General features: G+C 43.3%; 2 protein-coding genes across 2 annotated transcripts in view; both read left to right on the forward strand.

Moving 5' to 3' along the window:
• LOC139540961 (yjeF N-terminal domain-containing 3) overlaps window positions 1-15,685 on the forward strand; it is an 81,590-nt gene extending 65,905 nt beyond the window's left edge. The window contains exons 3-6 of the mRNA XM_071345050.1: window positions 4,976-5,086; window positions 12,274-12,387; window positions 12,605-12,755; window positions 14,937-15,685. Of these exons, the coding sequence (XP_071201151.1) occupies window positions 4,976-5,086; window positions 12,274-12,387; window positions 12,605-12,755; window positions 14,937-15,133 (573 nt within the window). The 3' untranslated portion in view covers window positions 15,134-15,685. The remainder of the gene's footprint in view (window positions 1-4,975; window positions 5,087-12,273; window positions 12,388-12,604; window positions 12,756-14,936) is intronic.
• Window positions 15,686-20,677: 4,992 nt separating this feature from the next.
• The window catches only part of cilp2 (cartilage intermediate layer protein 2), a 28,372-nt gene continuing 24,024 nt past the window's right edge, over window positions 20,678-25,025 (forward strand). The window contains exon 1 of the mRNA XM_071345051.1: window positions 20,678-20,928. Coding sequence (XP_071201152.1) covers window positions 20,865-20,928 — 64 coding nt within the window. The 5' untranslated portion in view covers window positions 20,678-20,864. The remainder of the gene's footprint in view (window positions 20,929-25,025) is intronic.

The following is a 25,025-nucleotide window of genomic DNA, read 5'->3' on the forward strand; positions in this document are numbered from 1 at the left end:
GGTTTTTGATAGCGGTTGAAGGTCAACATGAAACATGGTATTTTGAAAACTCTCCATGTTGAATCATATATCACTTAAAGGCTTGTTTTCCGGAGAATATAGTTAGCTAGTCCATACATGGCTATATCCTGTGTAGACGTAGTGCTTCGTGCTGAAAGATGAGTCATTTTCTGACATCATATTGGTTACAGGCATTTAAAGGCCCTTTCCGTTAATCTGTTTTGTTAAAATGCTGCGCAGTGCTTCCTTGTTTGAAAATATCTCCCGCGAAGAATCCACATAAAGAGAGACAAAATGAGAAAATCTCTAAGAATATACCAACAGTATGTGAATAAAAATAGGCGATCTCAGTTAGCCAATGCGAGTAAAGCAGTGAATGAAAGAAAAAATGTGCCTGATCAGCCAAGTGAGTCAGTTCAGGTAGAGGAGGTAGACCGCAGCAGCACGTTGAGACGCAAAATAGTTGAGATGAAGATGACAACTATCAGCGATCAACTAGACATCAGCCAGTGGCTTTTATTCCACATGTCACAGATAAACCAACTTGTACATGCTTTGATTTGCCCTAAGTGTCTAAACACTGGACTGAAAATCACCATAGACCCCACCAACCAGGGATTCTGTCATGATAGAATGTGCAGACTGTGAAGGTGATCATGATGCATTTAGGAGGAGTGTTTACACTTCCTCCAGGGTGCAGGAGGGGAGATGTGGCATTTGATATGAATGTGAGGATGGTTCTTCTAGCCCACGAACTTGGACTTGGTTATGCAGATCTAAAGAAAATGAGCAAAGTCCTAGGGATTCCTTCCTTGAGTCTCAGCTCATATCAGAGAAATGACCTGAGAGTGACACATAAATAAAAAGTGAGAGTAGCCCGTTATTGTCAGGTGACTTGCTGTGTATAAATAATATTTATTTCCTTGCTCCAGCAAATGTATTCAAAGTGAACAAAACAGAATGATAGGAAAACATAACTATACAATGAGACTGTCACATTAGCCTACAGTGTCATAGGGCTGTAGCCTAATGTGATTAGTGAGAAATTAGCTTTACATAAAGTAAATAGATGCTAATATTAACATTGGGTAATATGCTGATATTTAGTCCTGCAGTTATGACTGATGTCGACAGACATAAGTACTTTATCCCCCCTCTTTAGCTGCAGAGATTCAGAGGGCTACAGTCGATGGAGAGGGCTACAGTCAGAGTGCTGCAAAGATAATTAGAAGAGCATGTGCAGATATAGACCCAGACATAGCAGAGTTGTTGGATGAGGATTCCATCATAGACCTTAATGTATCCTTTGATGGCACTTGGCACGAGAGGATTCCCTTCCAACTACGGGATGGGTGTGTGCATTGGTGCTGGTACCAGTGAGCCCTAGAAAATAGTGAAGATCCACCCAGTCACAAAAATCTTAGAGGCCGTACATTTTTTAATAGAGAGGTTGCACAGAAAATGGTACCTGTATATCATAGGATGTCAAATGATAACGTCCTCAAAAGAATGTAGCACAGAGGAACCCAGAATGCAAATGGTTGTCTGAACTCTGTAATATGGTCGCGATGCCCCAAAACTGTCTTTGTGGGAAAAAGTCACATTGACGGGGCAGGCAGTATGGCAGTAACCACGTTCAATGAGGGAGCCACTGCTATATCAAATGTGATGAACAAATTGTGGCTTGACAGCACTTTGACACTGGACGCAATCAGAGAGGAGGATGCGAGGCGTTGTTGTGAGAGCTGATGTTGCTTCAACGGAGTGTGTCAAGCGTAGGCGCAGGTCTCATGACACAGTCAAGAGAGTAAAGCGGCACCAGCAACAACTCAGAGGGCCTTACATATGGGGCAGGCATAGCTGATTAATGTTCTGCACATTTCAACAGCCATACAAAATCCTTGTATGTGACAAATTGAGCAAAGTGATATGAGAATTTGCCCAAAACTGCCCAACAGACCAGTATTCAAAGCATATGCTCTATTGCTTGAAACAAATGTATCAAATGTGCTAATGTATTTGTCAAATGTATATTTTATGTTTATTTGTCCGTTTAGAAGATATCTATACATAAGAGTTTAATTAATGTGTCATAAATTGTCATATTTATGGAAAGTACATTTTAATTGCATTAGCATATCTTTATCAACCATTTTTAGAAAATGACATGTTCCCCGTGCGCCAATTCATTTTTCTCAGTCTTCAAAGGACATTCACATTATTCCACACACAGGTTCGTAGGTCTTATAGTCATATTTACAGAGGCTTATTTTTATATCTTGTTTTGATTTTAAGTGTCATTTTATGGGTAAATATATGCAAAATATGCATCCGTTATACATGTGAAGTGATTTTTTAAATAATGAAATTACAATATTTTGATAAACTGATCTGTAAAGGTCTGACCATTGAGTGTCTTATCACAATAAAACAAAAGACCTGCCTTGAAGCAATGTGTTGAATAACAGGTTAGCGCCATTTAAGGAGGGTTTGCCTATTTGCATATTTAAAATGTTTTATAAATAAAACTTGTAATACATAATATATATTGTATTTATGTATACTTCCAACTGGTAACGTTTCAGTCTGATGAGAGTAAAGGGAAAAAATCCCTTTTAGCCCGTGGTGCCTGGCCTTAAGGTGCCTTTTGGCAAACTCCAAGCAGGCTGTCATGTCCGTCTGGCCACTCTACCATAAAAGCCTGATTGGTGGAGTACTGCAGAGATGGTGGTCCTTCTGGAAGGTTCTCCCATCTCCACAGAGGAACTCTGGAGCTCTGTCAGAGTGACCATCGGCTTCTTGGTCACTTCCTTGACCAAGGCTCTTCTCCCCTGATCATCAGTTTGGCCGGACGGCCAGCCCTAGGAAGAGTCTTGGTTGTTCCAAACTTCTTCCATTTAAGAATGATGGAGGCCACTGAGTTCTTGGGTACCTTCAACGCTGCAGAATTTTTTTTTGTACCCTTCCCCAGATCTGTGCCTCAACACAATCCTGTCTCAGAGCTCTATGGACAATTCCTCCGACCTCATGGCTTGGTTTTTGCCTTGACATGCACTGTCAACTGTGGGACCTTATATAAACAGGTGTGTGCCTTTCCAAATCATGTCCAATCAATTGAATTTACCACATGTGGACTCCAATCAAGTTGTAGAAACATGTCAAGGATGATCAATGGAAACAGGATGCACATTTACATTTAAGTCATTTAGCAGACGCTCTTATCCAGAGCGACTTACAAATTACAAATTGGTGCATTCACCTTATGATATGCACCTGAGCTCAATTTTGAGTCTCATAGCAAAGGGTCTGAATACTGATGTAAATAAGGTAACCTGTTTTCGCTTTGTCATGATGGGGTATTGTGGATAAATTGAGATTTGTAATTATTATAATAAAAAATAAAAAAATAGAATAAGGCTGTAACATAACAAAATGTGGAAAAAATCAAAGGGTTTGAATACTTTCCAAATGCACTGTATTAGCATTCCTCCAGATAGAAGCCAGGAGCTGGGCAGAAGGGCCCTGACAGATAAACAGAGAAGCCAAACCCAGACCAGGTTATCGTGCTCCTCTAAAACTAGTTTGTTCTGGTTTCCCACTGGATGTGCATTATTGACATTAACTCTTTAATCACTCTGTTATTGCACAAATCCTAATCCTAAAACAAGGTGAGATAAGATGAGACAGTTAGGATGCTGCTGTAAAAGGCACTCAGGTTTCCCACTGCACAGTGTGTTCATATTGAATGCCACTTCCACTCCTATCAAAGATGGCCGGTCATTATATTGTGCTTATTAGCGTTAGCATTTACCTCAGGGGAACAGGTCAGAGAGGGTGTCATCACATCAATGCAGCGAGACACACACGTCATAATCCTGTTGCACAGTGGGAGATACACCAGGAAACTGTTTCAGCCACGCAGATAAGAAAATGGAGCCTATCTCTCGCTTCCGACTCATTGGCCCGAGCTGTCATTACCATCCTTCTTCCATCTAATTTAGAGTGTATCTGCTCCCAGACAGAACATTTATGTTAGAGATAATGGCTGCTGTTTCCCCTCTCCCAGCATCATTACTGTAATTAATGCTTTCAAGTCTGTATTAATTGAATACTGCAATTAGAGTACGGCTCCATTTGTTGCACAGTAATGTACCCCTCCATTTAGAGTTCCGGTTATAGCGGCCTTTACCCAACATTTGGTTTGGTGAAGGCATTGTGGGGTGAGGTGAGACACTCTTGGCTGTGATGTACTAGCTACATGATTCACTCCCCCACTGGTTCTATTTAGGTGTGTGTGAAGCAGAGGAGGCTGGTTGGAGGAGCTATAGGAGGATGGGCACATTTATAATGGCTGGAATGGAATAAATGGAACGGTATTGAACACATCAAACATATGGAAACCACATGTTTGTCTCCCTGTTCCATTTATTCCATTCCAGCCATTACAATAAGCCTGTCCTCCTATAGCTCCTGCCAACAGCCTCCACTAGCGTGAGGAGGAAGATTAGACCACTTAAGTCAACAGGAAAGTGGCAGAGACCTGCTGCCTCATTTAAGGACGTGTGAGGAGATTTACTGGGATATGTGCTGTGCCCCTGTAAAACAGAGGTGGAGATGCCAGTGGCCTAGTGGGGAAACTCATGGCTCAGGCCTGATGGAAAAGTAGTGTGTTATTTAAAGGGAGCATCCTGCGGCGTCCGCCTCTGGTATTGTTTCCATTCCTGTCAGGGTTATTTTAATGAGTTTGGGGCTGTTTGTCTTTAAATAAAGACCTGGGTGCCATTTCCCCTGGCCATGGCATGGCCTCCCTGGCACGCGAAGGAGAGAGTCTCTGACAGTGATGGAAGGTCAGCCTCGCGGATAGAATGACCCGTCCACTGGACAATGAGTCTGCTAGGCTAGTTGGTGATGTCTGTCTCACTCTCTGTCTCCCTCCCTCCGTCCATCCGTCACTCACTCAATCACCTCCCTCCAGGCCTTTCCTCTGACCTCCCTGGCTAAGAAGCAGCCGACAGTGTTGGTGGTCTGTGGTCCTGACCAGAATGGCTCCATCGGCCTTGTGTGTGCCCGCCACCTGCGCATATTCGTAAGTATACCACAATAGACTTCACCCGCCAGGCATCACACACACATGGCCATGTGGACAATATCAGAAAATAGTTTGAAGTTAACAAATGGTTCACTGGGTTTAATTGCAGTATTAGGAGATTTTCATTTAAACTCCTATAAATAGTCATCTGAGTCATGATTAATTGATCCATTACGGGATTGAAAATGTCAATGACATAATTTCATTGTGACCCTCATTAAATCCCGTTACCCTCGTTAAATACTGTCTGGTTACAGTTGGCAGTGGTAATGTAACATGATTTTTTTTTTTTTTTTTTTTCACCTTTATTTAACCAGGTAGGCTAGTTGAGAACAAGTTCTCATTTGCAACTGCGACCTGGCCAAGATAAAGCATAGCAGTGTGAACAGACAACACAGAGTTACACATGGAGTAAACAATAAACAAGTCAATAACATGGTAGAAAAAAAGAGAATCTATATACAATGTGTGCAAAAGGCATGAGGTAGGCAATAAATCGAATAATTACAATTTAGCAGATTAACACTGGAGTGATAAATCATCAGATGATCATGTGCAAGAAGAGATACTGGTGTGCAAAAGAGCAGAAAAGTAAATAAATAAAAGCAGTATGGGGGGTGAGGTAGGTAAATTGGGTGGGTAGTTTACAGATGGACTATGTACAGCTGCAGCGATCGGTTAGCTGCTCGGATAGCAGATTTTTAAAGTTGTTGAGGGAGATAAAAGTCTCCAACTTCAGAGATTTTTGCAATTCGTTCCAGTCGCAGGCAGCAGAGAACTGGAAGGAAAGGCGTCCAAATGAGGTTTTGGCTTTAGGGATGATCAGTGAGATACACCTGCTGGAGCGCGTGTTGCGGGTGGGTGTAGCCATCGTGACCAGTGAACTGAGATAAGGCGGCACTTTACCTAGCATAGCCTTGTAGATGACCTGGAGCCAGTGGGTCTGACGACGAACAAGTAGCGAGGGCCAGCCGACTAGGGCATACAGGTCGCAGTGGTGGGTCGTATAAGGTACTTTAGTAACAAAACGAATGGCACTGTGATAAACTGCATCCAGTTTGCTGAGTAGAGTATTGGAAGCTATTTTGTAGATGACATCGCCGAAGTCGAGGATCGGTAGGATAGTCAGTTTTACTAGGGTAAGTTTGGCGGCGTGAGTGAAGGAGGCTTTGTTGCGGAATAGAAAGCCGATTCTTGCTTTGATTTTGGATTGGAGATGTTTGATATGAGTCTGGAAGGAGAGTTTGCAGTCTAGCCAGACACCTAGGTACTTATAGATGTCCACATATTCTAGGTCGGAACCGTCCAGGGTGGTGATGCTAGTCGGGCGTGCGGGTGCAGGCAGCGAACGGTTGAAAAGCATGCATTTGGTTTTACTAGCGTTTAAGAGCAGTTGGAGGCCACGGAAGGAGTGTTGTATGGCATTGAAGCTCGTTTGGAGGTTAGATAGCACAGTGTCCAAGGAAGGGCCGGAAGTATATAGAATGGTGTCGTCTGCGTAGAGGTGGATCAGGGAATCGCCCGCAGCAAGAGCAACATCATTGATGTATACAGAGAAAAGAGTCGGCCCGAGAATTGAACCCTGTGGTACCCCCATAGAGACTGCCAGAGGACCGGACAACATGCCCTCCGATTTGACACACTGAACTCTGTCTGCAAAGTAGTTGGTGAACCAGGCAAGGCAGTCATTAGAAAAACCGAGGCTACTGAGTCTGCCGATAAGAATATGGTGATTGACAGAGTCGAAAGCCTTGGCCAGGTCGATGAAGACGGCTGCACAGTAATGTCTTTTATCGATGGCGGTTATGATATCGTTTAGTACCTTGAGCGTGGCTGAGGTGCACCCATGACCGGCTCGGAAACCGGATTGCACAGCGGAGAAGGTACGGTGGGATTCGAGATGGTCAGTGATCTGTTTGTTGACTTGGCTTTCGAAGACCTTAGATAGGCAGGGCAGGATGGATATAGGTCTGTAACAGTTTGGGTCCAGGGTGTCTCCCCCTTTGAAGAGGGGGATGACCGCGGCAGCTTTCCAATCCTTGGGGATCTCAGATGATACGAAGGAGAGGTTGAACAGGCTGGTGATAGGGGGTGCGACAATGGCGGCGGACAGTTTCAGAAATAGGGGGTCCAGATTGTCAAGCCCAGCTGATTTGTATGGGTCCAAGTTTTCCAGCTCTTTCAGAACATCTGCTATCTGGATTTGGGTAAAGGAGAAGCTGGGGAGGCTTGGGCGAGTAGCAGCGGGGGGGGCGGGGCTGTTGGCCAAGGTTGGAGTCGCCAGGAGGAAGGCATGGCCAGCCATTGAGAAATGCTTGTTGAAGTCTTCGATTATCACGGATTTATCGGTGGTGACCGTGTTACCTAGCCTCAGTGCAGTGGGCAGCTGGGAGGAGGTGCTCTTGTTCTCCATGGACTTTACAGTATCCCAGAACTTTTTGGAGTTAGAGCTACAGGATGCAAATTTCTGCTTGAAAAAGCTGGCCTTTGCTTTCCTGACTGACTGCGTGTATTGGTTCCTGACTTCCCTGAACAGTTGCATATCGCGGGGGCTCTTCGATGCTATTGCAGTTCGCCACAGGATGTTTTTGTGCTGGTCGAGGGCAGTCAGGTCTGGAGTGAACCAAGGGCTATATCTGTTCTTGGTTCTGCATTTTTTGAACGGAGCATGCTTGTCTAATATGGTGAGGAAGTAACATTTAAAGAATGACCAGGCATCCTCAACTGACGGGATGAGGTCAATATCCTTCCAGGGTACCCGGGCCAGGTCGATTAGAAAGGCCTGCTCGCAGAAGTGTTTTAGGGAGCGTTTGACAGTGATGAGGGGTGGTCGTTTGACCGCGGACCCGTGGCGGATACAGGCAATGAGGCAGTGATCGCTGAGATCTTGATTGAAGACAGCAGAGGTGTATTTGGAGGGCAGGTTGGTCAGGATAATGTCTATTAGGGTGCCCATGTTTACGGATTTAGGGTTGTACCTGGTGGGTTCCTTGATGATTTGTGTGAGATTGAGGGCATCAAGCTTGGATTGTAGGACTGCCGGGGTGTTAAGCATATCCCAGTTTAGGTCACCTAACAGAACAAACTCTGAAGCTAGATGGGGAGCGATCAATTCACAGATGGTGTCCAGGGCACAGCTGGGAGCTGAGGGGGGTCGGTAGCAGGCGGCAACAGTGAGAGACTTATTTCTGGAGAGATTCATTTTTAAAATTAGAAGTTCGAACTGTTTGGGCATAGACCTGGAAAGTATGACAGAACTTTGCAGGCTATCTCTGCAGTAGATTGCAACTCCTCCCCCTTTGGCAGTTCTATCTTGACGGAAAGTGTTATAGTTGGGTATGGAAATCTCAGAATTTTTGGTGGCCTTCCTAAGCCAGGATTCGGACACGGCAAGGACATCAGGGTTGGCAGAGTGTGCTAAAGCGGTGAGTAAGGCAAACTTAGGGAGGAGGCTTCTGATGTTGACATGCATGAGGCCAAGGCTTTTTCGATCACAGAAGTCAACAAATGAGGGTGACTGGGGACATGCAGGGCCTGGGTTTACCTCCACATCACCCGAGGAACAGAGGAGTAGTAGGATGAGGGTGCGGCTAAAGGCTATCAAAACTGGTCGCCTAGAGCGTTGGGGACAAAGAATAAAAGGAGCAGATTTATGGGCGTGGTAGAATAGATTCTGGGCATAATGTGCAGACAGGGGTATGGTGGGGCGTGGGTACAGCGGAGGCAAGCCCAGGCACTGGGTGATGATAAGAGAGGTTGTATCTCTGGACATGCTGGTCTCAATGGGTGAGGTCACCGCATGTGTGGGGGGTGGGACCAAGGAGGTATCAGAGGTACGGAGAGTGGAACTACAGGGTCCATTGCAAACCAAAACAATGATAATGATAACTAGCCTGAACAACAGTATGCAAGGCATATTGATATTTGAGAGAGACATACAATAAGGCATAAAGTGATTGCAGGTCTTGATTGGGAGAGCTAGCTAAAACAACAGGTAAGATAACAGCAGCAATAACAGGGTGCTAGTCTAACACAGCAACAACAGGTAAAAAATGGCGACGACTAGGCAGAGAGGGTCGGATTAACTACACACAGATCCTGAGTTAAAGCACAGAGCCGACAGATAAAACACAAATAAACAGAATGGAGTACCGTGAATTAATGGACAGTCAAGCATGCATCAGCTATGTAGCCAAGTGATCATAGTGTCCAGGGGGCAGCCGTAGATGGAGCAGGGAGGCCTCCACTAAGCTAGCACGCAGCGTTTAAAGTTAGTAGCCCGGGGGGTGGTCTGCTCAGACGGAGGGGGTCTGCTCAGACGTGGTCGTGTCGACAGAGAATCCAAGCCAGATGGCGATGGCGAAAGAGAGGTTGTGAATTGTAGAATTGTGTTTGCTAACTGGTGCTAGCTTCGTGGCAGTGGCGCTAGCTGCGCTAGCTGCAAGCTAGCTGTGAGGATCAGAAGTAGTGGCTCAGGGATTACGGCAGGAATCCGGCGTTGTTGTCGAGAGACAGTCCGATGCTGGTAAATTGGTGAGTAATATCCAGGCTAATAACAGGGCTGGTGTCTGTGCAGAAGGTAAAAGCTACTAGCAGCGGCAAAAAAATGGCTAAATTAGCTTGTAGCTGGTATTGTAGCCCAAGAATTCGCTGGTAGACCTCTTCAGCTAGCCGGCAGATGGGCCTAGCTCGAGGCTAGCTCAAGGCTAACTGGTGCTTGCTTCGGGACAGAGGTGTTAGCCAGTAGTAGCCACTCGGTTGCAGCTAGCTAGCTGTGATGATACGGTGTAATTGTCCAGAGCTTGCGTCAGGAATCCGGTGATGTGGTAGAGAAAAAGCAGTCCTATATGCTCTGGGTTGATATCGCGCTTGCAGACTGGCAGGTATTGGCCCGGTATTGAAGCTGGCTGTGTCCGAGTTGAGGGTGAAGACCGCAGCAGTGGCTAACTGACTACTAGCTAGTAGCTAGTTATCTGGCTAGCTTCTGATTGGGGTTACGGTTCTAAAGTATAAAAAAAATAGCAGGTCCGTACCACATTGGGTGAGGCGGAATGTAGGAATGTATATTCAGTTCCTAGATGGAAAGTGAAATTAAAATATATACGAAATGTATACGAAAAATACGAAGACTATTTACACGGGACAGGACAAGGACAAAGACACGTCCGACTGCTACGCCATCTTGGATTCGAAGATGTCATGGTCACATTAGTTTGCATCACTGTTGATAATGTTGTTCCGTGGTGTAAATGCATTAATTGCAATATTACAGACGATTACACTAACTAAAAACAATCTGAGTAAGGATTTACAAGTGAGCTACTGAGGAAAATCTACTATCTTTATTCTATGTGGTGGAAACCATAGATGTGTTTTGGTTTCCCTGCCTTGGAACAGAATGTATCTATATAACTTCTCCATATGTGTCTGAGATTCCAGATTTATGAAGCGTCAATATCTCTGATTAAAACCATGTTGACAGAATCTGTTAAAGTTGTAAAATGACTGTCTGTGAAGTTTTCGGGGCAGCGACTGGGCCTGGGGTCAACACACAGATATATTTTACACCAGGATCCCAGGAATGCATAAAGCATTTCCACATAACTTTGATCCAAAGACAACAAATAATCAGTTGATGAATTCCTGACAGTGGCATTACTCTTATTCCCTGCGGGATTTGCTAGTTCAGGTTTAAAAGAGGCAGTGCACCGCAGCAGATAAGACCATAGTCTTTAGCTCTGATCTGGGAACTGTAGATGAGATTAAACAGAGAGTAGCCATCCGTGTTCACCGAGCTAGCATGTGTTTGGCATGCATCCTTGTTTCTTTCCACTGTTAAATGCCAAACCAAAATATTGCATATGGAATAGACAAATAATCCAAGAGTCAAAGTTCTTTGTCAGATTCTGTCTGAATATGATTCATTATGACTGTGAACGTTAATCCAGCTTGTTGTTCACGCAAGGGACGATGCACATGATGTTCCACAGTTCTTTCAGAACATTATGTGGTTATTTTATGTTTCTCGTGAAGAAAAAACACCTTGGCCTCAACGTCTGAAAGAATCAAGTTGTTTATCACATGACACATGAATCCCCGAGATTCGACAATGTGGTCTTTGTTTCCAATATCACAAAACCACGTGAATCTCAACGGACTGTGACTAAAGGGATGATGCTCCTTTAAGGCCAACACAGAATGCTAGCCTTCAGGGAGAGGAAGTTCAATATCGGGAATGCTTAACATCAACAGGAAAAGGCTTGTGACCTGTCTGTAACCTGTAGTCATAGTCCTCATGTCTCCTGTATTCCTGCTCCATGAAGCTTGTTGACGCTAGAGAGCATCCTGACGGAGCCTCCGTCCCTGAGGTCTATCTGACGTTGATGATGTAACCTCTTCTAGGTCAGGGCACTAGGGGGTCACAAAGGGGTCGCTGCCAACCCAGAGGGGACATCTCTCTCTGGGTACTTTAGCTGCAGCAACGAAAGATGGCGTCAGTAGCCCGTTCCCCGGCCTCTCTGGCCCGATGTTGAGGTCTGATTGGTTTAATGTCTCTCAGGAGTGTGTGGACTGACGTCTGGAGTGACAGACCACTTCCCCATCTGAATCTGACCAGGGCCAGTTAGTCAGAGATGGAGAGACCTGAACCTCTCACTGCCTAGTTTATAGTACCTCCTCCTTACGCAACCATCTAACCAGCCAGGCCTTCCACTGAAACCACAGCAGCAGCACACTGAGGCCCTTTCACATAGACTATTTATTGCTGGGATTGAGGTCCATTAGCAGTGGAGATCACGGGTGGCCATCGTTTAACAACACAAGCCATAGGTGTCTGGCTTTCCCTAAACGTCTATCATTAACCATGGAGGTGTAATTCAGTCATCCTACAGCGCTGTGCTAATCAGAGGGGAGCCTTGTCAGTCTGTCTATCTATCCAGCCCTGATCTACTATACACAGACAGACCAAAGAGAGGGCAGGAAAAACAGCAACGTACATCCTCTCATAAATGTTCTCCTTGTTAGAGGGCATGTATTCATTGCTATACTTCATTTTGATATACTTACAGTGCCTTTCCTCTGACTCTCTGTCATTCTCTCTCGCTCTCTTTCTCTTTACCTACCCCTCTCTCGCTCTCCCTCCCCCTCTTTCTCCCCTCTCGCTCTCGCCTCTCTCCTTCCAAAAGGAGTACGAGCCCACCATCTACTATCCCAAACGCACTCCTAACACCATTCATCAGGACTTCACAGTTCAGTGTGAGAAGATGGACATCCCATTCCTCTCCTATCTCCCAACAGAGGTGAGCAACATCAAAAAGGACTATAAGACATTTATAGACACATTCATCCTTGAATTAAGCTTGACATTTGCAAGTGTAACTGATTTATGCAAGTGCACCATGAGTTGAGCACCTGCATCTCACTGTAGGATTTGGCCCCGGCTGAACTTGCTGGAGCTGGGAGAATAATGTAGAGCTCTTTTCTAGATATTGATCAGAGTTTGGGTTGTATGTTCAGGTGCAGCTGATCAACGATGCCTATAACCTGGTGATCGATGCCATCCTGGGGCCAGAGACTGACCACACAGACGTGAAGGAGCCCTATGCTGGCATCCTAGTCACCCTCAAGCAGGTCAAGATCCCCATCGCCAGTGTGGACATGCCCTCAGGTAAGGCTGAGAGCTACAGTGCCTTTCAAAAGTATTCAGACCCCTTGGATTTCATCACATTTTATTGTGTTACAAAGTGGAATTAAAATGTATTTGTCATTTTTTAGGTTCAAGAAAAATACATTATATACTGTTATATCAAAGTGGAAGAAAATTTCTATTTAATTTTTTATAGAAAAAGAATAGTCATTGCATAAGTTTTCAGAACCTTTGTTTAGGCAAGCCTAAATTAGTTCAGGAGTCAAATTTGACTTCCTCAGTCAAGTATTGAATTTCAAACACAGATTAAATTACAAAGACCAGGGAGCTTTTCAAAAGCTTCATGAAGAAGGGGCGTGATTGGTAGATGGGTAACAATAACACATCAGACATTGAATATCTCTTTAAACATGGGCAAGTGTGTGATTATGCTGTGGATTATATATTAAACCACCCAGACACATCGAAGATAGTCATCCCTTTGAACCCAGCTGCAGGACAGGAATGAAACTGCTAAGGGATGTTACCATGAAGCCATTGGTGATTTTATAACAACTACAGAGTTCAATGGCTGTGATGGGAGAAAACTGAGGATGGATCAACAACATTGGAGTGACTCCACAATAATGACCTAAATGACAGAGTGAAAAGAAGAATACAAATATACAGAATAAAAATATTCCAAAACATGCATCTTGTATGTAACTAGGCACTAAAGTAATACTGGGGAAAAAATACAGCAAAGGAATACACTTTTTGGTCTAAATGCAAAGCCATATGTTTGGGGCAAATCCAACACAACAGATCACTGAGTAACTGCCTCCTTATTTTCAAGCATGGTGGTGACTGCATCATGGTATGGGTATGCTTGAAATCTGCAAATACTGGGGAGTTTTTCCAGGTAAAAAGAAATGGGATGGAGCTAGGCACAGGAAAAATCCTAGAGGAGAACCTGCTTCAGTCTGCTTTATACAAGACACTAGGAGAGGAATTCACCTTTCAGTAGGAGAATAACCTACAACACAAGGCCAAATCTACACTGGAGTTGCTTACCAACAAGACAGTGAATGTTCCTGAGTGGCCAAGTCACAGTTTTGACTGAAATCTGCTTGAAAATCTATTTTTACATTTTAATGTAACCTTTATTTAACTAGGCAAGTCAGTTCTTATTTACAATGACGGCCTACCGGGGAACAGTGGGTTAACTGCCTTGTTCAGGGGCAGAACGACAGATTTTTACCTTGTCAGCTCGGAGATTAGATCCAGAAACCTTTCAGTTACTGGCCCAACGCTCTAACCACTGCCACTCTATGGCAAGACTTGAAAATCACTGTCTTCCCATGATCCCCAACAATTCTTTTGAAAATAATAATGGGCAAATATTGCACAATCCAGGTGTGCAAAGCTCTTATAGATGCACCCAAGAAGACTGACAGCTGTAATCGATGTGAAAGGTGTTTCTAACATGTATTGACTCAGGGAGATGAACACTTATACAACAACTACATTTTAGTTATTTCATTTGTATTAACCCCCCCACCCCAAAAAAAACTACATATTCCACTTTGACAGAGTATTTTGCGTAACTTGTTGACAAAAACAGACAATTAAATACATTTGAATCCCACTTTATAACACAATAAAATGTGAAGAAATCCAAGGGGTCTGGATACTTTTGCAAGGCACTGTATAGTATGCTGTACATCCAAAATGTACCAATGGTGTACAGAAAACGGCCCAAAACGGGGTTTACCTCTGAGCTAAACATGAATTAGTCATAAAAAAAGAAAAACCTGTACATGTACCACAATACACAACCACATTTGCAACTGCAATACGAAACGTAAAATCAACCTCAGGTCAACCTCAACACTGTCGAGCTAGGAGTGGTAAAGGTCAACCTGGATGGACTGAGACAGTAAAGCATGTAGCTTAGTGTAGTACATCCATTTGGCATCTGGCTCTGTCCATTACATCATACCCTCTCCCCATTTCTTTTGTTTTGGAATGCTGCTTGCAAGCAGGTTTCTCATCTGTAAGATATAACATGCCGATTTAAAGTTGAAAGGAGAAGATCAAGTGAGATACTCACTTTCTCCTTGCTGTTATGTCACATGACATTTAGCCAATAGATGTCAACCAATTTGTTGCTCGAACTATGGAGGTGGAATTTAAATGGTGATCATTGTTTGTCTGTCAAAGGTTGGGATGTGGACCAGGTGACCTCAGATGGGATCAATCCAGACGTCCTCATCTCGCTCACGGCACCAAAGAAGTGCGCCACCAGCTTCTCGGGGAAGCACTTCTTAGCAGGACGCTTCCTGCCTTATGACATCCAAAAGAAATACGATCTGAACCTGCCAGAATACCCAGGCACAGACTGTCTTATAGAACTGTAACATCTACAGTACACCCTCCAGTCCTCATTTTGGATAAATATGGATAATATATTTACATGTTTTGTATTTTATAGATTGTTACTGTGCTTTATCGTTCATGTGCCATCTCTCCAATGGATGTAGACTAAAGGAGGTTGCGCCTTAGCCAGAATCCACTCATATACAATAGAAAGATGATATTTAGAATCTGTGGGTGGTCTGAGTTGTATGTCTGTTTTGGAAATGGTTTGAGGAGTTTCCATGTGAGTTTCCATGTAAGTTGCGACATTCTCCTTTTTGTGATTTCTTCTTAGCATAGTTTCAAGATGTTCTTTCTCCCTCAGCCTCAACTGATGAATGCAACCCTCGACTTCAGTGCTATTCTTTTAGTTTCGTTTTTCTTATTGAAGAATGCTTGGTTTTTGGGTCACAGAACTGTACTTTCCATCAGCTGTTTTTATTTTTATTTTATTTTATTCAGTCTGCATTTCCTTAATCCAAGTAACACCTGTTCATTGATTGGCAGTTGTAGAGTTAACTCTTTGTCCAATAAAATATCTAATTTAGTCGTTATTTGTTTTGATTTCTATGTGATTCGATGTAGGAAAGATGACAGCTGACAAGATTTAAAGGTAATCATGACAGTAAAGGGCTCTATTCAATCCGCATCTCAGAAGTTCAACTGTACAGCGTGATTGAAATTTAAAAGTAATTTTCCCGCCTTAGCGGAGACTACATTCACGGTAAACACGGCATATGTTGGCTCAATCGTAAATTACCTTGATATTTCTATCGTGGATTACAGATTGAATAGAGCTCTAAATCTTCCACAGGAGTGAAAACTTGGTAGAATCTATACTGTGTTGGTGGATGAAATTGCCAGTATGCTTTATAACTATAGAGATCACACAGTAAACTATGCAAATCCATACAAAGCCTCAGATATTGTTGGAGGAGATCAGACAGGAGATTAAACAGATTATATTACATGCTGAATCATTTCCTGAATAACTCTCCTCTCTGAAACCAGAGTCGATGGAGTGAAATCAGAACTTGTGTCATATCCATTTGAGAGACCTTTTTTTCATATTCTGCATGAATTTGGGGAGGCCTTTTGTCATATTCTGCATGAATTTGAGAAGCCTTTTTTCATATTCTGTATGAATTTGGGAGGCCTTTTTTATATTTGGGATGCTACAGTAAAACAAGGTGTCTGGTTTATTGGTTTACAACTGAATTACATTTGGGAACCAATCTGGTAAACAAAAAGCAGTGTAGTGGTAATTAGTTGATGAGGAATGTCTCATCATTTTGACCTGTCTCTAAACATGTTCATAATAGGCCAGGGAAGGGATGTAAATGGGGTACAGAACTGTTTATGTACGAGCTAGTGTATTTATAGCAAACCCTGCAGTGTCCTCTAAGTGTTAGCGCCGTGTGTAGGAAGTCATAGTGTTGGAATGTTGATCCCTTAATTAACATTGGTGTTAACCTGTCAAGAGCAAAGAGCCCAGAGGCTTTTGGAGTACAGCTGAACATTTACACCTCATATTTTTCATTCTGATCCTCTGCATTTTCAGAGACACTTTTTCATATATTTAAGTTATTGATGTTAAATTAAGGATATTCAAAGTTTTAAAAGTTCAAAGTCTTTAGAGGGTGGAAGAGAATTAAGATATATTATTCAACAGGTGGGTCTAATCCTGGACGCAGATTGGTTAAAACCGCATTCCAGCCGGTGTCTATTCCACAAGTTACCACCGGCTAAAGCTATGATGTTAAAATGCCTATTTACTCTGTTCCATCTCACTGTGCAATCCACTGTCTCAGCAGCCCAGCCAGACAATTTATAAACTTGATCTCCACTATAAAAAGCATCTAGACATTATCTCCCATTTCTTTTAGACTAGCAATTGGTTTTCAATAGCGGAGATTTGTATAAACCTTGCTGTCTGGTCGTGTCTACACTTGACACTTACATGCAACTTCTGCTATCAGAACACAAAGATCTCATTGAAAAGACGGGTCTATACGCACAAAAGTCGCATTGTGTTCAGATCTAGCTGACCACTTCAGGAGGTGGTCATGGATGCATTGTGTGCAGATTTCTTCTCAGTCTGGATGCAATCAGGCTACCGAAAGCACAAACAGTGGGCGAGGTCATCATCACTCCTTCCACAAGTCTCCAGAAAACTTGTGCTTTGGGACCGAGAGGCACCTATTCATTACAACATTGGAGGAAATATGTTCCTAGCGTGTGAGGAATGTGTTTGCTAGCCTCAAATCCTAACCCGTTTGCAATCCCTTTAGTGTTGCTTGCTAGGTTGTTGGCTAGCTACAAAAGTTAGCTGGCTAGTTAGCTACAGTAGTTAGCTACTGCCAACAGTCGTTGTTGTGTTATCATATTTAGCCTATTCCACCGTTTGTAGAATGCATACTGGCATTTGAATATAGCGCAGGAAAAGGGAATCCGGACACATTGTGGACACGGTAGACACATTTAGATGTAGGTGTAGATGCATGACACGTTCGGAATTCCATGATCAGAACTCTATGATCAGAATATTAAAGCTGCATGAACTGTCAAGTCTAGACACGGCCTCTGTCTCTCTGACAGTGTCTAGACTTTTCTCAGCCAGTCGAAATCATGAATCAGCATCATTTTATGGATATATACAAAACAAAACTAAATGCAGCTACTTTACAGTCTTTCCAGCTTCAGTTTGAAGTGACTGTGTTAGCTGTGTTGTTGGCTAGCTCCTCTGAACAACTGTGTCCTGACGAGAGAGCACATTTTCTATACCAGGTGAAATCGAGCATCATCAGCTCATTGTTATGGATGTATCCAAATACATGTCACTAGAAAACAGCGTAAACAAATGGAGCTACTTTGCTGTTATTCTGGCTGCACTGTGACGGGGCTGTAAGTTAGCCGTAGTTGGATAGATAGCAAGCAAGGGATAAGAACATTGCCAGACAGTATGGCAATAGAACATTTATACCGAATGACTGGGTCGCAACCATAAATACAGAACAAAAAGACTTAACGACTGGGTCGCGTCTCTGGCAACCGAACCGATAGAACGAACGACCAGCGGAGTTGGGTAGCAACCCTAGTTTTGTGTCGGGACTATATCTCATGGAAGGATGAAATAGTCTGAATAAATTAATCAAAATAAATATTTTAATGAAAATATGTCAATCATTATTTGAATATGTTGATAACCTGTTGTATAAAAGTGATAATGCCCTCGAAGCCGGTGTTTGGAGGATATATTAGCACGGTTTGCCGGCCCTCCACGAACAACACCCGTGCCAGTACTGTATATCCCACCGGCTTCTCTGGCATTATCACTAAAATAACCAATACTAATGTCAATGAGGAGACATGTTCTCATACAGTTCATCACCAGGCTGCTCTGGATTTCAGTGATATGAAACTAAGGGCAGATCATCTAAGTGAGAGGGTAGACTAGAACAGATTTTTTTATGGATTTTTTCATGGAATTATCCTGCCTGCTTGAGGGACTTTTACACAATCATTCCTAAACATCATTACAATTGCTAATGATGCATTGCAACTATTCAGTGCATTCCATCTCACAAGCATGTCTCTGTGTGTTTTGAAGTGAGTGTTTGTTGAATGGCATATGACGCCACTTCCCTATTTGGCAGCGCACCATCGTGCAATCAGCGGTTGTTAAAGTTACAAAGCCAAACCAGAAGTTGACCATCTGGTATTGTCATGCTGTCTGCCAGTACACAAACAATGTGCAGATCTGCTGTAAGTCCTGGTCTCTGACAGGGAGACGACATGACAGTTTATGGAAGAGCTCAACAACTCTCGGCATGACTACAGCTGTCCAGCTAATATAGACAAGAAAAATATACTGAATAAAAATATAAACCCAACATGCAAAGATTTCAAAGATTTTTACTGATTTACAGTTCTTATAAGGAAATCAGTCAATTGACAGGAATTCATTAGGCCCTAATCTATGGATTTCACAGATACCTTAAAAAAAGTAGGGGTGTGGATCAGAAAACAAGTCAGTATCTGGTGTGACCACCATTTGCCTCATGCAGTGTGACACATCTCCTTCACATCGAGTTGATCAGGCTGTTGATTGTGACCTGTGGAATGTTGTCCCACTCCTCTTCAATGGCTGTGTGAAGTTACTGGATATTGGCGGGAACTGGAATACGCTGTTGTACACGTCAATTCAGAGCATCCCAAACATGCTCAATGGGTGTCTGGTGATTATGCAGACCATGGAAGAACTGTGACAACTGTGCCAGGATCTGTGTACAGATCCTGAAACATGAGGTAATGGCGGCGGATGAATGGCACAACAATGTGCCTCAGGATCTTATCCAGGTATCTCTGTGCATTCTTAAATTGCTATAGACAATGCAATTGTATGGTTGTGCATAGCTTATGCCTGCCCATACCATAACCCCACCGCCACCATGGGGAACTCTGTTCACAATGTTGACATCAGCAAACCGCTCGCCCACATGACACCTTACATGCTGTCTGCCATCTGCCCGGTACAGCTGAAACCGGGATTCATCCGTGAAGAGCACACTTCTCTAGCGTGCCAGTGGTCATCGAAGGTGAGTATTTGCCCACTGAAGTCGGTTATGACATCAAACTGCAGTCAGGTCAAGACCCTGTTTAATCAGCTTCTTGATATGCCACACGTCTTGGCAAAGGAGAAATGCTCACTAACAGGGATGTAAACAAATTAGTGCACAAAATTATGAGAAAAATGAGCTTTTTGTGCATATGCAACATTTCGGGGAGCTTTTAATCCAGCTCATGAAACATGGCACAAAACACTTTACATGTTGCGATAATATTTTTGTTCAGTGTAGTTAACTATCTGGGATCCTTGGGACGTCACAACTCTGACATTATCTCATTGAAGTTGACGTTTAAAATGGTTAGGGTTAGGTAAGGGTTGTGGGTAAGGGTTTAGGGTAGCGATGTCCCAAGGATCCCGGACAGCACTAACCTTTTCAGTTGTTTTGATAAATAGCATGACAAAAACCAAGCCACAGTGTATATGTTTGGTTATGGCCAATTTGATTGCTATTGTTAGGCAGTTGTCAGGCCTGTCTCTTGTTAGTTACGGTATCATCAATCACACTACACTGAGGTTGAGCATTTACTTACTGAAAAATAGCTGTCAGTTCTGGACCCAAACACACAATATTACACTTTATCATAATATCTGAGCGTTTTCTCTGTATTCTGGAGGTATATACACACCTGTTCTGAGAGGATACAACCTTCGCTACCAGCCCAAAAACACATTACAAAGCAGGGAAGAATGAAGACAGTAAAGCAGTCAGAACAGGTTCAATCTTAATCTATGGAAAGTGAAAAAGACCCTTGTATGTGAGGTAATTCCCCCCACCCCCCCTCTCTCCTTCTGACTTTTTTTGGGAGTGGTATGGGGGACAGATGTGAGAGAGCACTGGCCAATGGTGAGCAAAGGGGGGATGGATTGGACTGCTCTCTGGGTGTCTCTTCTTTTAAAACTCCTGTGCTCTGTCTAACTCACAATCCTCATATGACTGGGTATAGGGACAGGAGCAGGCTTCCAACCAGCATCATCCACACCTGAGAACACTCAAAGACTCTGTAGTTGACCAATTTTGAAAATAAACACATTTTCCTCTTGACTTGACACTATAATACAGAGAGAAAGAAGTCATCCAAGTTTGTGATTGTGAGAGGGACACCATGTGGGACTTTACAGAGATGACACTACTCCTGTCTTTCCTGGTGGCAGTGGCAGTGGCTCAAGGTACGTCAAGTTAATGTCCTCACAATGGCATGTTTATTTGAATGAATGATTGATTGCTATAAATTAGCCTACATAAATCAGAGTTTTCAAATAAATCTACTTTTTAAGTGTGAACTGTGTTTTAGGATGTTGGTTTAATCTATCCCACAAAAATTAACTTACATTAATTTGTGCACCTATCAGCAGAATATTTTCCACACATTTTTTATAATATATGACACTGTGTTTGTATCATTGCCTTTGTTTGGGATGCCATTTAACCGTCACTGTGGTAAGCAATGTCGTTAGTCAAATGAGAGATGAGAGAAGTCCATAAGAGCCAATTCAACCCTGCACCCTGAACAGCTTCATCATTCTGACACTCTGTCAATGATCCACCGTCTCTAGTAGCGCACTCTTGGTTTCTACAGTATATGAGGAAAATAGTGACAGCTCTCACTCTTCGATTTGGTGTTTATGGTAAGTCAATACGTGCACAGATGTCTGTCCCCCTGAACTTTAGAAGGTGAGAAAATAGCCTGTCCCAGTGGATGTCAGTGTTGGACCAACAGTGGTCCTTTAAAGGCTTGGACATACCAATGCTGCTTTTCGACTGTAACACCGGTGTTACATTAGTGAATACGCCCTTATGTGAAACTAGGGACATTTTGTTTCCATAACTAGGGCTGACAGTGAGGACTTGTGAAGAGCAGAATCAACAACCTCTGCATAATCAAAACAGTAGCTTTGTGAGAAGGTGTTAAAGTTCACAGTAAATATGGTATTGGCACCGACTCTGGCCCTGTATATAGCTTACTTACATTCTCGGGTTCTTATTTTATTTCTCCTGTGTTTTTGTTCTACTTGACTTTTTGATTTTAAAAAATCTAGTACTACTGCATTGTTGTGAAAGCCAACAAGAAAGGCATTTCACTGTACTAGCGCATGTGACAAAAAAAATAAATATAGAAACTTGAAACAGTGAGCTATTGTTATGTAAATTCAAGCTGAAAAGTACCAGTGGCCTGGCTTTGGCCCCAATTGAGAGCAGGTCCACCGGAGCCATGACCCAGTGAAACATGGGTGCTGGCCCGTGTAGTTGGAAACAGAAAAGTCTGAGCCTTTTGGGTAAAACACTGGGGTAAATTCTTTATGGAAATGCACCACAATAGCTTTTGCCGGCTGAGAGTACTCAGCACCTCTGAACAGAGTGACGGACGTAATTTTGCAAACCGAGTGCAAACTGATTTTACATGTAGAATTGTGAAAATGTCAGCAGTCAGACATCCACCAGCGGGTGGTCCCTAAAACACAGCGCGCCGAACGATCGGCAGACGAACAGCAGATCAACATTCAGTGTGCTGTGTGTGGTCTTTTAGGTGTTAGTGGTTTGATCCTACTGTAGCACCATAGGGATGCTGTCTGTCCCTGCAGGGTTACCCCACCTCTGGAGGTGTTAATCATGTGGTGTTAAGTCATCAGAACGCTCATTTTATTAACACGCTGTCATGTTAATAAGAGGCAGATGGATGTTTGGGGCTTGCTCTGGTCTAGTGGTAACACATGTTTCTCTGACGTTGATTGTACAACGTCCTTGTGGCTGTAGACTAGTTACAGTATACAGTAAGGCCTGGATTCAATCCGGACCGAGGAAAATTTACATTGAAAGGTCATTGCCGATGAAGCCTACATATGCAGCGTTTACCGAGAATGCAGTCTCCGCGATCGGATTGAAGCTAGCCTTAAATCTGTTATAATGGATGGATAGCCCTGGGATTATTTTAGAATTCAGTGCATGTACAGTCTTGTCTGTACAGAAAAAGTCTCACACTAACTAGGTGTTTGATAGAATGGACAGTGACGAATTCACTCGCCTCAAAACATTAATCAGTAGCTGCAGACTCCTCGTGGGACTCAATCTGCACTCACCAAGAAAACAAGTAACAACTTTTACTTTTAATTTCCCCTCCTGATGCCTCTATCTCACCTTCCCCCCATCATTCTCTTCATCACGCTCAGCGTTCAGAGATTTATGACCTGTTTCTCTATTCAAAGAGACAACTGCTCTGCTCCTGGATGCTCGGCGCTACTGAGGTGCCGAGACGGAACACTGTGACTGACATTACTCAGTCAGTCAGGCTAAACCTAGTCCTAGGTCTTAGTGGAGTGTTTTATATAGCCAAATGCCAAGAAGGCTGCCTGTAATGAACTGTAATGTTCTATGGCCGTGCCAGTCTCGAGATAGAGGTGGAGGAGGGCCAACTGGGACCATGAAGAAGCCGTCTCAGAACTCCAAAATCAATGTTGTCCTGTGCTAATCGGCCTCATTCAGAGGGACTAGCTAATTCTCCAGATGCTGGCCACAGACTGACTGGAGAGCAGTGGTCCAGCTAAACCAGTCACCAGGGAGTCTAGCCCATTGACTTTAATGAAAAAGGGAGGGAGAAGAAAGGGATCAAAGTAAGTCCCTTGTATTCCCATCAATCGTCACATCAAGGCCCTTCAAATGAAATGACTCCGGTTTCTCTCCTACCGTTTGATCATGCTGATGTCTGCGTTTAAGGAGCTATGTGCACTAGCATTACTTTCGGAGACATAGGAATAGGCTAAGGCTCAAGAAGCAGTTATTTCTCAAGCTCCTGTATAGCCATTGTAGAAGCATAGACAAGCACTTGCAGACATACTGTATTACTGGGAAAATACCATTGAGGCCATTAGATGTTGTTTTTTATAGCTCGAATTAGGACATTTAGTACGGTAAAATAAGTTGACGTGAAGAACACAACACACACTGTTATCCTTTTTTAAATCCCCACAAATGTTGTGGTTGATTTGCATCATTAGTTAATGTCAGGGGGAAAACTGTGTTCAGGATAATGGACCACAGATGCTGCTGACCAATAATCAATCAGTGGCTCCCCAACCAGCCCTGCAGCCAAGAGGGAGGGAGTGAGTGAGTGGAGTGGAGTGAGAGAGGGAGCGAAAGAGAGCAGACCATCTGATTCTTCCACTACAATACATCTCAGCCAGAGTATGGGCCAAAGAAACAAAACAGCTTCCACATGTTTACAAGGCCATGGCATAAACACACACATCAAAAACCCTTACTTTCTGTTCTGGGCAATCATTTATGTCCATTAATCCATACTGGATGGCAGAATTAACTTTTCAGCCCAATGGTTTGCCACAAACCCTTTTCAAAATAAAATGATTTTGGACAAATACCAAATACCTCCTTATTACCTAAATCCAAATAAGGCCAGGCTCTGTAACAGATGTTTCCAGGGCTCTAACGCTTCACTGCACACACCTGTTATTACACTTAACTGTGGGGCTGAGGCATGGCAAAGCTGCATCAACACTGTGTGGAGAGACGCTCAGCGTTCAGCCCAACGCTCATCCGCCACTCCATCCAAGCCATTTCATAACACAGAAAAGTGTTTTTACATTTTATTCTTGTAAAGGCTCTGGAATATTTTAAACAACCTCCAGACCTGCTGAAAAGCCTGTGTCTCTGCCAACACACATCTGTCTGGGCTGCCTGTAATCTGACTGAAGTCTTTCTCTGGGTATCAAACTTCACAAACATATACTTTTATTTTCTTGCAACTTTTTATTAGCATGAGGCAATGGCCAAGTGTGCATCCTGCTCTGTTGAGGAAAACACCAGGCCGAGCTGCTGAGAAGGCAACAGGAGAATGCCCTTTAGAAGGCCCTGCAGTATTAATAGATGGTTTTGTCCTTGTGTACCCTTCATCTAAAGCACAGTCACCACATTAAAAGCAGCTTTATGACATGAATGGGAGAATGGTGAACACACCTCAAATAGCAGCACTCCCAGAATAAGGAGCAGAGGCCAGTAGGTACAACAACGCCAGGCATACCAGACATTGGCACCAGAATGGCCAAGCCAAGGCAGTTCGGGTGCAGTGGGTTGCCAGCATTACAGAGCCAATGCTGGGGCTGGAAAATAAATTCCAATACCCAGTTGAGAGTCTCCCTCCATGACTAATAGAACATTGCCTGGTATTCAGCTTTATTAAGTTAAGCTAGCCTGTGTGTCTATATTAAGGGGGAGAAAGAGGGTCTGTTAATAGATACAGAAACATACTTGGCGC

Source organism: Salvelinus alpinus, chromosome 16 (genome assembly GCF_045679555.1).
Source record: "Salvelinus alpinus chromosome 16, SLU_Salpinus.1, whole genome shotgun sequence".
In the NCBI taxonomy this organism is placed as follows: domain Eukaryota; kingdom Metazoa; phylum Chordata; class Actinopteri; order Salmoniformes; family Salmonidae; genus Salvelinus; species Salvelinus alpinus.